At 39.6% G+C, this 12,644-nt stretch overlaps 1 protein-coding gene across 4 annotated transcripts in view; it reads left to right on the forward strand.

Moving 5' to 3' along the window:
* The window catches only part of Ranbp17 (RAN binding protein 17), a 289,784-nt gene that overhangs the window by 228,447 nt on the left and 48,693 nt on the right, over window positions 1-12,644 (forward strand). For all 4 annotated transcript variants that reach the window (XR_007834268.1, XM_051180973.1, XM_051180974.1 and 1 more), the window contains one exon: window positions 12,135-12,349. Coding sequence is in view for 3 of the 4 variants with exons in the window: in XM_051180973.1 (XP_051036930.1) it covers window positions 12,135-12,349 (215 nt within the window). In the remaining variant the exon portion in view is untranslated. The remainder of the gene's footprint in view (window positions 1-12,134; window positions 12,350-12,644) is intronic.

Below are 12,644 nucleotides of genomic sequence, written 5' to 3' on the forward strand. Positions count from 1 at the left end.
TTCCTATGTGCTTACATGGCAAGAGTAGCTAAGATCTACTCATTTAGCATGAAACCCAAATACAGTTTTTGCTGCTTGCGTGCGTGCGTGCGTGCATGCATTCAGTACTTTCCTTAAGGGAAGTGTGTCCTTAAAGTTAAATGATCTGTATACTATACCATAAAACATTTATGAAAGAAATTAAAAACCCAAATAAAAGATACCCTGTATTCAAGAGCTGAGTTAAAATAATCAAAAAGGGTTCATATTATCCAAAGCAATATACAGATTATAATACTTATCAAAATCCTAATGATATTTGCAGAAGTAGAAAGTACTTTTAAAGTTCATAAGAAACTGCAGAAGATTATGAATTCTTGCTTTCTTGCTTGCTTGCTTGCTCTATACAGAGAGTATTTGCATATATGCAAATGCAATATGCTTTATGCCATAACTTTTCAGACATAGAATGTTAAACTCATCAATTTTGCAAGGCTAGCTGGCTAGTGAGTTTCAGAGATCCTCCTGTCTGCCCTTCCTCACCCCCAGTTCTAAGGTTACAAACACCATACCTTGCCTGATGTTTTATTTGGCCCTGGGTATCCAAATCCAGGTCCTCATACTCGCTGCTTATGTGATGGGCTGTCCTGACTGAGCAGGTTCCCTAAGTCTCTGAATTGAGTGTATTTGATAATGAGATGAATTGTCTGATACAAAGCCAGAAAACAAAGGGACAGAATTAATCATTTAAATTAGCACTCATTGTTGGGGACAGTTTATTTCTGTTCTCCCTTTCTATCTCAATATAATTCTCCCTTGCCACATAATAGCATGATTTTACAGAGTTTTTACCAGACCCATAAGATGATACAGAAGTTCTTGGGTTTTCATAACTGTATTTGCTGTATGTACCAAGTATTGTAAGATTCTAAGAGCAATCTATGGCCATCTGCATCTTTAATCAACAGCTTTTTTAATATTCATCCTGGAACAAAATTGCCACACTGCATAGTTCAAATGTTCAGATTAGGCAACTAGATAATCCAAAGATGTAGATTCTACACTGGAAGTTACTAATCAATCAGTGCGTTTAGTTAAAAATTACGTTCAGTTATATTAAAATAAAAGCATGTACTGATAGCAAAATATGCCACTCGAGCAGACATGTCCAACCCGCAGCCCAACACAAGGGCATAAACTTACTTCAGACATTATGAGAGGTGTTTTTCTGCAATTATTTACCTCTCTTGTGCAGTTCTGAAGCATAAGCTTTGTAGAGGTCGGCTTTGTGTTACAGTGTCAAAAGGCTGGACATGCTTGTAAGCTTTAGGAAACATTTATATAATATACTAAGTAAAAGTGAAATTCAGACTATATGCTGTGAGCAGTATGAAATTTGTAATTGTGCCAATTAGAAGAAAATACAGACAAAAAATGGTTTTGACTTAGTGGGGTTTTGTTTTGTTTTGGGTGTTTTTGGGTGTTTTGTTTTTTGTTTGTTTTGTTTTTGAGACAGGGTTTCTCTGTGTAGCTTTGGAGCCTTTCCTGCAACTCGCTCTGTAGAACAGGCTACCCTTGAACTCACAGAAATCCACCTGCCTCTGCCTCCCAATTGCTGGGATTAAAGGTGTGCACCACCAATGCCCAGCTTTTGACTTAGTGTTTTTAATAATTATATTTTCACCTGTGTGGTTGTAAAATAATTGGTGCAAATCTTTTTTTAATATTTTCCTTGGGTTTATTTAGTTCTGTTATGGTGGGAAGAACAAGCAGCATTCATGGCACGCCTCTAGAAGTTAGGGATAACATGTGGAATTGGCCCTCTGCTTCCACTGGGTGGATTCGGAGGATCAAACTCAAATCATTAGACTTTGTGACAAGTGCCTGTAACTACTGAGCCATATCACCAGGCCAGCACAATTATTTTTACTCAAAAAAGAAATGCAGTAGCGCATGCCTTTAATTCCAACAGTTGAGAGGCAGAGGCAGGCAGGTCTTTATTTGAAAGCCAGTTTGGTCTACAGAGTAGATTCTAGGACAGCTATGGCTAAACAGAGAAATCCTGTCAAAAGAAAAAATAAAAAGATGGACAGATCGAATGAATATATTTAATTTCTAAATGTTACTAAATTGCTGGACAAAAATTATACCAAAAATTATAAAAAGCAAATTACAGCAATTCTCAACTCCATCTTGTGTGCCAGTGGTAAACAGTTAGAGTATCAAGTCACCAAGTCTGAAGGAGCTACGGTAAACCTAAACAAGCAGCTACATTCTCCTCCATCACATTTTTTCCGTATTATCTGCTTTTCCATATTTCCTCCAAAATTGGAATATCTTCATTTTTTTTTTATGAAGTATACTCAGAGACCCAGAGTTAAGCTCAGTGTTTGTGTACTCACTAAGCATATAGGAAACATGAATTTGATTCCTAGAACCAAAAAATTACTTAATTAATTTAATTATCATTCATAGAGGAGGAAGATCCATCCAGGGTGTAGGCCTAGGAAGTCTCCATCCACTTTTGGGTGATGATACCTATGTAAAATGTCACAAAACACTTTGTGCCATTAATGTGCACTAAGAAAAGCAAAACTCCATTATGGCATCACTGAAGCAGCTGTTCTTCACAGTTTAGTGAGTTTAGTGTATGTCCTTCTTCATCTTCTGTGTACACATATGCATGCTTTGTAACTGGCACAATATACTGCCGTTACTCGTTTTTTACTTATGATGTGTCTGTTGCTCTGTGTTAATAGCCATAGATGCACTTCATTCTTTTAAAGCTTCAAAGTTTTCATTTTGTGCAGTTTTCCATCCAATAGCTTGTGACAGTCATCTCTGTGAGCTTTATTCATTCATTAGTGTGTATTAAGAACAGAAGGTGCTGGTCCAAGCTTCTTGGATAAATGAGAGAGCAAATTGAAAAGTAATGTGGGATATGGAAAGGAAAGTTTGTGAAGATAAGGGTTATCTAGGCATCAGGGAATGGAGCCACAGAACTCTCAACAGCCATGAGCTCTTGACCAAGCTTATGAATTGTCTGTCAAGCATGAATTGTCTATTTGGAGCAGGTCTTACAGTCAGAAAGTAGTTAAGAGTCATGCTATGGCACATGCTGTGTGAATTCTTGACCTGCAGGTTAGTATCCAGTGCTGGGGTAGAACATTGAGGTCTTCTCCCACCCCCTCAAACAACCTCTATAGTACCCTCCAGCTCTATGAAAGTTAGCCAGCAGGTGGAAGTTTCCCAGTCAGTTCCAAGTTGATCCCCTTATCATGCAACCAACAGGTATGATATCTTCAGGAGAATGTCTTGCCATCGAGTTGTGAGCAAGCAAGAGTAATGTCAATAACCTGTAACTATGAACTTTAAATGATAGTGGTATGCCAGTGCGGGTTCTTCAGATGATACAAGTGTAAGATGTGCAGGGACATGGAATGTATGGCAACTTTGTATCTTTCTGCTGACTTTGCTGGAATCCTAGAACATCTCTTTAAAAAAAAAAAAAAAAAAAGTATCTTTAGAAAAATAGCAGAACTTTGGCATTTGTTACATTACTAGAGTGCACGAAGTCAGCCTGGCTGGAAAGATGACATTTAACTAGACTTTCTGTAAATAAGAGCTTATCAGATACAAGGATGCCTTAGGGAAGAGTGTTCCAGGCTAAAGGATAGACTCAGGATCCTGAGGCAAGAATGTATCAGACATGTCTGAGGAGCTGCAAAGAAGGTCAATAGCCAGAGTGGAATGAACAAACGGTCGGGAGAGTAATAAGAGATGAGTCCCGAAGGCCTGTACCAGTCCCTACTGTGACTTTAACTCCAAGTTAAATAGGGCGTGTAGGATGTGTCACATTGGGGAGAGAGGGGTTTGGTTGGTTGGTTTTTTGATTGTTTGGGTTTCATTTTGTTGTTTTAGGGTTTGGGTTTGTTTGTTTGTGTTTGGTTTGTTTTGGTTTGTTTTTGTTTTTTGAGATAGGGTCTTTGTATCTCTGGCTATCCTGGAACTCACTGTGTAGAGAAAGCTGGCCCCAAACCCAAAGTGCTGCTATTAAAGGCATACACCACCATGCCCAGTTCTGTATAGCATTTTGAACAGAGGAATGACATCCCTCTGGCTGCCTTATTAATGATAGAAAGCACAGGACTGAAAGCAAGAGATGAGGTAAGACTATTGTGGCGATACAAGCAGTTTGATACAGACCCTGACCAAAGTGACGGCAGTGAGAAGTGGTGGAGTACTAGTTACATTTTTTAAGCTAAAGCAAATCAAATGTGTCAATTATTTGAATGGACAGTGTATGGAAAGAACATAGACAGGGGAATTTAGCAAATGAGCAAGAACTGAGATGGAGAAGCTGAAGCAGAGGGAGCAACTCACATTGACTGTGCCTAAGATGCTAATGTCATCCACATACAGATGCTGAATGTGAATTTGACATGTGACTGGAGACTGGACGATAGTTCCAGACTAGAGAAATGAGTGTGGGTGAGGTGTTTAAAGTTACAGAGCTCAGTAAGGTGCTGGTGGAGGCAGGAGAGGGAAATATAAATATAGGAAATGTTGGGCTGTACCCTCGTGTAGGAGGGAAAGGTGAAGAGCGCAGCACAGAAGAGTGCCTGCAGCTAGCACTGACTAGGGGAAGTCAGACTGGTGGGCACTGAGGCCGGAAAAGCTAAGGCCATCACAGTGTCAGGAGCTCATCAGTAAGGAAAAAAAAAGCAGAAGACAGTGCTACAGACCATTGGTTGGTTGGTTGGTTGGTTTGTTTGTTTGTTTGTTTGTTTGTGGAGTTTGTTGCAAAGGGAGCAAAAGCTAGCAGCAGCAGCCAGAAAGGTTTTTGTCTTGCTTTCTCTTTTGAAATGGAACAAATCTTAGCATTATCTTATGATAATGATCTAATAGCATAAAAGAAATGATTGCACAGAAGAGAAAGCTGTTGTTGCTTCAACTTCAAGCACAGAAGAGCTTAGGAGTGGCTGAATTGGTCAGGAGACTTGCAGAGGCAGCGTCCTATGTAAGTGCAGGTGCCTGTGGAAGGATGGGGATGACAGTGAACGTTTAGAATTCAGGATGTATTCCCGGATAATACATTTTTACATTTTCACTAGACATTAGCATTCATCTCTAAAAATCATTTATGATCCTAACAATTTGCTTAATTTTCCATATCCTTACCAGTGCCGTATTCATCTCTTGTAAATTGAAAGGGAAAAATTGTATTCCTTTCCAATCTTCACAACTTAAATTCCATTGCAGCCCACTTCTGTCTGGGGATGCTGGCTGGTCTGCAGAGGTGAGAGTGAGTCCTGTGACCTGAGCACTGGAAACGAACATCCTGTGACTCTCTTCCTGGAACTGTTCTGCTCCATCATATTGATTGTACTCTCTCTTCACATTGTTCATCCAAGCCACTAAGAAAACTTCAGCTTGTAGAGCTGTCTGTTAAATATCAAGTTTGTTTTAAAGGAGAAAGGAGAAAAAATATGAATCAATGTAATGGGTTGTTTTCTAAGGCAGGAAGCAAGATTGTTCATACTGCTACAAGGTGTTAATGTGATATATCTTATCCCTTGTGTCTTCCTTAACCTACCACCACTCCACCCCACACTCCACTCCCAACCCTGGCATAGAAAACTGGTAGGACATGAGCAAACAGCTAAGCTGTAAACCCTTTCTGTTGGTTGTGTAGTGAACGGCCAGAGAGGCAAATGATACTGCATGGCTTTACCATGAATTATGTAAATGGAAAGGACTAGAGGAAAGTAACATTTTCTGTATCATGCACATCTGGTTTCATCTTCTCTTTCCCAGACCGCAGCTCCTCCATGGCCTCTTAGACTAGAGAACAAGTGACCTGTGTAATATCATACTTTACATTTATTGGGCAGTGTCCCACTTACTGTTGGTAAACACTTTGCATATGCTTTCTCCTTTACTTAAGAGCCTTAGGAGTTATGGGTATTATTATCTTCATTTTATTGATACGGAAACAATGACTTACAGAGGTTAATAATGTGCCCAGATAAGCAGATAGTAAGCATTTGGGTGAGCTAGCTGTTCAGTTCATGGCATTCTCTTCTCCTGAGTCCCTATATAGCTTTGACATCCGTCATATCTAAGCCCTGTGTTAAGGACAGGGTCTTTGCCCCTACCACTAATTATGACAGATGTAGTCAATGAGACAGTGAAGTTAGGGATTTTTTTGTTTTGGTTCTCTGGGCTTGGAGAGTCCTTCACTTAAGGGCAATCTCCTTCCTTTGGTGCTGCTGCAGTTGCAGCAGAAAAGCAGCTATTGCTGGCTTCAGTGGCTGCCCGTCTGTTAGGGCCTTTGCCTGGACCACTGCAGGGCTGTAATGTAGATCGCCCTCTTAGGAGGAAGTGCAGGGAATGAAGAATTGGAACTACCCAGGTCTGAGGCAAGGTAAAAACAATATCTGAGAGACAGAAGAGTCTGTATATTAAAGTGTGTCTAATTGCTAGACTTTAAGCCTTTTGAAGGCACAGTCTCCAATTTTGGAAAATATTATTGAGTAATACATTCTGGAGAGAGCTACATTCATTAAAAAAAAAAAAAAATGACTTAACCAAGCCCTCTCTTTCATAGTCTTTAATAGCAACCTGAGTAACATGAGATAATTCCCTAATTCAAACATGTCAATCATGCTTTAGTAAAGCCATAATAGTAAATTAGGAATTAATTCAGACACATCTGACACAGTCCAAAAGGCAAGTGTGCTAACACTGTAACTTTAGCATAGCAGAAACGATTAGGATCCTGAGTATCCTGGATGATAAGTAATCTAGTCTATTACATTCAAAACTGCCCTGTTGAAGTTTCTAGGCTATCTACTAAACCTCTGCTGCAAAGTACATAGAGATGTTAGGAAAGTAGATGAGATCAGTTCTGCTGAGGGAAGAGGAGAGCAGGCTTCACAAAATGGCCAGGGGGGGGGCTATGAAGTACACATAGCTCTTACTTCTCCCATAAGGATAGCAGTTTAAAATAAACCCTCAAGTATCTTTCCTTTATCTCTGGCCCCTAGCAAACACAGAATGTGTGAGCACCTTCTTGTCTCCAGAATTACCCTATCTCCTTCTATTTTCTATCTATATAGTGCTTTTCTTCTTTAGAAAAAGAAGGGATATGACCTTAATTTATATTTATTTGAGACAAGTACCCCTACTGTTTTAGTTAGGGTTTCTATTGCTATGAAGAGACACCATAAACATGGAAACTCTTATAAAGAAACCATCTAATTGGTACTCACAGTTTCAGAGGTTCAGTCCAATATCATGGCAGGGAACATGGCAGCATACAGGCAGTAATGGTGTTGGAAGAGTAGCTGAGACTCCTACAGCTTGCCTTGCAAGCAATAAGAAGTGTCATACTGAGTGAAGCTTGAGTAAAGGAGACCTCAAGTCCTGCCACACAGTGACACACTTCCTCCAATACCTACTGCAACAAAGCCACACCTCCTAATAGACTCCCAGGCCTTTGTACTTAATATACCCAGAACACATCACATATTCCAAGGCTACCTGAACACTGCAATTAGCCCTTACGCATAACCTGTTTTGTGAAACCTTTTCTACTGTCCTCTAAACAGAATTTGTCTCTTCTATTACCATATTATCATTATTCACTACTCTGATGGTATTTGTCATATTTGTCACAGCTCTCTTTACCCAGCCACAATGAATTCCAGAGCAAAGTTTGCTTTCATTCATGTGTTTATCCCAGCACTTCACAGGTAGTAGCTGTTAAATAAATGCTGTCATATTGTGTTCAGTCTTTGTGGAGATACGGCATCTGTGAGTGAGATGTGTTACTGAGTACCTTCCAAGGTAGACTTCAGCTTTCCAGACAAAGCTTTTGCTTCTCAGATGTCTAAATTATGAGCAAAGCCACATGGACCTCCAAGGCCATAACAACAATGGCAATATTTTAGTAACAGATCAAATAGGGGAAACTTTCACCCCAATTAGTTGTATTTCATGCTCTACTAGAAGTATTAGTCCTTTTTAATCTTAAGTACACATATGATTACTGTGATACACCTGTCCAGTGTGAATTGGCAGGCTGCTTGCCTAGGATGCTCAAAGTCCAGGATCTTTGATTACCAGCATCTCATAAACTGGATGTGGAGTTGCAGACCTGTGATCCCTGGATACAGAAGCTGGAGTCAGGAGAATTAGAAGGTAAAGAAGAGGAACACAATATGCTTAAAATAGAATCCTTTCTTTTTTCCCCTTTCATCTTCAAAACTTAAAATTTTAAGAATAAAATAATAATAATAATAATTTTATTCTAAACATTTATTTTAATTTAGTATGAGTTAATTTAAAATTTATTAAAATTTAAAATAATTTTAGGTATTATACCTTATACACTTACAGAAGGGTTGACAGTGGGGAGACCACTGACTAGCCCTCTTGAAATAATGGCATGGGTGAATATGTCATACCATCAAGAAAGTCTAAACATTATATACTAAGAAGCTGAAGCAGGATCTAAAAAGATGAGATGTGAGCAGAAACTGATTGTGTGGGCTAGAAAACTGTTGCCTCTGCCAAGCAGTCAGTAGCAGGCTTGAGGTCCTTAGCAGAAACAGAAAAGAAAACAGGGCATTGGTAGCACACACCTTTAATTCCAGCACTCGGGAGGCAGAGGCAGACAGATCTCTTTGAGTTTGAGGCCAGCCTGGTCTACAGTGCTAGTTCCAGGAAAGACTCCAAAGCAATACAGAGAAACTCTGTCTCAAAAAAGGGGGGAAGAAGAAAAAAAAAAAAAAAAAAAACAAGAGAAAAGATCAACTGTCAACTAGAACCTAGCAGTATTCTATACCATGGTTCTCACCACTGCTAATCACTACTTTGAGAAAAACTTGCAGTTGCTTCTCTTCTACCTTCTTGAGCTCACAGATTGCTCTTGGGGCCACTTCTACCCACAAACATACAGGGCGATGGATTCTGGGAACTTTAGTTCTTTGCCAAGTTGGCACAGAATAAAGTATACTTCTAAATTTTAGAAAATGAATTTAGTTTCAATTTTACAAGCAGTGCTCTTTTGAATAGGAAAAAGAAGAGCTAAGAAAGAGCTTTCTGTTGTTTACAGAATTTCTGGATACTGCTTAGCTACACACTTTCAGAACACATTTCAGATACAAAAAAAAATTGTTGATTATAAATGCTAAGTACTGCTGAAATGTTAAAGTGATTATATGAACAGTTGTTTGTCTTCTTAGTGGCCAGCATATGTATTAGTCAGGATTCTCTAAAGGAACAAAACTGTGGGGCATGGTGGCACATACTTTGGAATGCAGAGACAGATGGATCTCTCTGAGTTCAGGGCCAACCTAGTTTACATTCCAACATACCAAGTTCCAAACAGCCATTGCTATACAGAGAGACCCTGTCTCAACAGACTGAACAAGGTGATGCAGACTTTACTCCCAGAACAAAGGTAGCATAAGCAGGTGGATCTCTGAGTTTCAGGCCAGCCTGGTCTATATAGTAAGTTTCAGGACATAGACCCTGTCTCAAAAAATAAATAAATAAAAATAAGCAACAGAACTGATAGAAAAATATAAATTAAAAGGGGATTTATTCACCATGCACTCAATATAAACCTATTAACACTGAACCTCATAGAAGAGAAAATGGGAAATACCTTTGAATGCATAAGCACAGGAGACCACTTCCTAAATAGAACACCAGTAGCACAGACATAGAGAGCAACAATTGATAAATGGGACCTCCTGACACTGAGAAGCTTTTGTAAAGCAAAAAAAATACAGTCAGCAAGACAAAATGGCTCCTACAGAATGGGAAAAGATCTTCACCAACCCCATATCTGACAAAGGACTGATTTCCAAAATATACAAAGAACTCAAGACACTAGACACCAAACTACCAAATAATCCAGTTGGAAAATGGAGTACAGATCTAAACAGAATTCTCAATAGAGAAATCTCAGATGGCAGAAAGGAAATGCTCAACATCCTTAGTAATTGGGGAAATGCAAACCAAGACAACTCTGAGACGCCATCGTACACTAATCAGAATGGCTAAGATGAAAAACACTGAATGTGGGAAAGGGCAACACCGGTGGAAGTGCACACCTGTACAGCCTCTGTGGAAACAGTCTACCTCAAGACCCAGCAATGCCACTGTTGGGCATAAACCCAAACGGGGCACAGTCACATCACAAGGACATTTGCTCAACTATATTCATAGCAGCATTATTTGTAATAGATGCCCCTCATCCGAAAAATGGATAAAGAAAATGTCGTACATTTACACAGTGGAGTACTACTCAGTGGTAAGACACAATGACATCCTAAAATTCATAGGCAAATGGACAGAACTAGGAAGGGAAAAAAAAAAAAAAAAAAAAAAACGCCCTGAGTGAGGTAACTCAGACCCAGAAAGACAAATATAGTATGTACTCACTCATAAGTGGATACCAGACATAAAGAAAAAGATACCCAGCCTACAATCCACAACATCTGAAAAGCTAGAATCCTCTTCCAGAAACAGATGGAAGCAGATGCAGAGATCTAACCATTGGGCCAGGCTCCTGAAATACAATTGAAGTGAGCGAGAGCGATAGTGAGCGAGGAGCGATAATATGAACAAAGGAATCAAGACCATAATGGAGAAACCACAGAATCAGCTGACCTGAACTAGTGAGAGATCACTGACTCAGGTCTGACAGATGGGAATCTGCATAAGATCGAACTAGACTCCCTTAGTATAGGTGACAGTGGTGTGACTAAGACAGTATATGAGGCCACTGGCAGTGGATCCAAGATCTAACAAATGCACAAACTGACTTAGTGGAGCCCATTCTATATGGAGAGATACATTGTTCAGCCTAGATGGGGGGGGGGGTGTTTGCAAGCCTGGGTGGTGCCTTGGTCCTGCCTCAAGGAGATGATGGGACAGACTTAGCAGACCTCCTAGGGGAAGCTTTGCCCTCTCCGAGGAGTAGGTGAGGGGGGGGGGGGAAGTGGGGCAAGCAGGAGGAAGAGGGAGGGGGAACTGGGATTGAAATGTAAAAGAAAATAATTAAAAAATTTGGAAAAAAAGAAAAACCAAAAATTAATTAAAAAAAAAAAACAACAAAAGGGTGTTTGTTAGAATGGCTTACAGACTATAGTCTAGGTAGCCCAACAACAACTATAGTAATATTTTTAATAATTCTTGGAGAATTTCATATGATAGATTTTGAACATATTCACCCCTTCAACCCCATTACTGTCTTCCCATCTCTTCCCACTCAAGTTGAGATTTCTTCTTCCTTATAGAATACAGTTTGTGTTGCCCAGGCACTCTTGGGAACATGACCTGTACTGGCATGTGGTCAACCTACCAGGAGTCTCACACTGAAGAAAGTGACACTGCCTCTCCCAGGAGCTTTCAACTGCTCTAACTCCTCAGGTTGTGCTGGGATTTGCTTTAACTGGTTATTTTTTCCTAGCTCATTTTTTTATGTTTTGTTAACTCAGTTTCTTTTATTTTTCTTTTTTAACATTTATATATTTATTGTGCAATTCTATGTATTTATATTCATGTGTACACAGGAGCCACAGAGCATGTGTGGAAGTCAGAGGACAACTATAGCAGTCCAGTCTCCCTCCACCATGCAGTGATGAATTTCAGGCCATCAGGCTTGGCAACAGGTGTCCTTAGCCACTGAGGCATCTCACTCCTTACCATACATTTTTTTCTTATTAAAATGTTTATTTAAGGGCTAACAGTTCATTTACATTAAAGTACATAAACTACTCTGAAGAGTATGTGTGTCTCATGGTTTTCTTCATGTCTACTTATATACCATTGTAATCACATCCAAATAAAAACACTTACCTCTCATAGTACTTTTGATTACCACCACCCCTTCCCTCCCCCCTCCACACCCCCCCCGGGGCTATTCATTCTTCCCAAGTAAACGTTCTTGTTTGTATGTATGTATGTATGTATGTATGTATGTATTTATTTATTTATTGTGCAATGGGTGATTCAATTTGGGGAATATACTGGAGAAAAGTTAACATTATCTGCAAAGTGAAGATATATATCAATGTGTCTCAACAAGTGCTTTGAATTACATCTCCTTATCACTTTCTGCTTTTACTCTATAACAGGAAATCAGATCCTGTCTCTTGGGAGTCTCTCAAAAGATCAGATTTATCCACTGAAACTCAAGGGCATTTCCATCTGCTATTCAGCCCTCAAATCTGCCTTATGTGGAAATTATGTCAGCTTTGGCGTCTTCAAGTTGTATGGGGACAACCATTTTGACAATGTACTCCAGGCCTTTGTGAAAATGCTGCTGTCAGTGTCCCACAGTGACTTGCTGGTAAGCACTCCTGTGCTGTGGGGTCTTCATGTGAAATGTGAAATACCAACACCATAGCCTGTAATTGTTACAGCGAAACCTGGGGAATCCAAACACCGCCACATTTTATGTTTCAAGACAGCATGCTTGCTTCAGACTTATCAGACCTGGACAGCTGTAGTGGTTATTTACATAATTCAACACACAGGCTAAAATGTCACAGCTGTCACTTCTAACCACTTGGTCATCCAAAATGCTCCAGCCTCTTCATATGAAAATAGACATAGTAATGTCAGTGACTTGCTTTCAGCTATAT

The sequence above is a fragment of the Phodopus roborovskii genome, unplaced genomic scaffold (genome assembly GCF_943737965.1).
Source record: "Phodopus roborovskii unplaced genomic scaffold, PHOROB, whole genome shotgun sequence".
Taxonomy (NCBI): domain Eukaryota; kingdom Metazoa; phylum Chordata; class Mammalia; order Rodentia; family Cricetidae; genus Phodopus; species Phodopus roborovskii.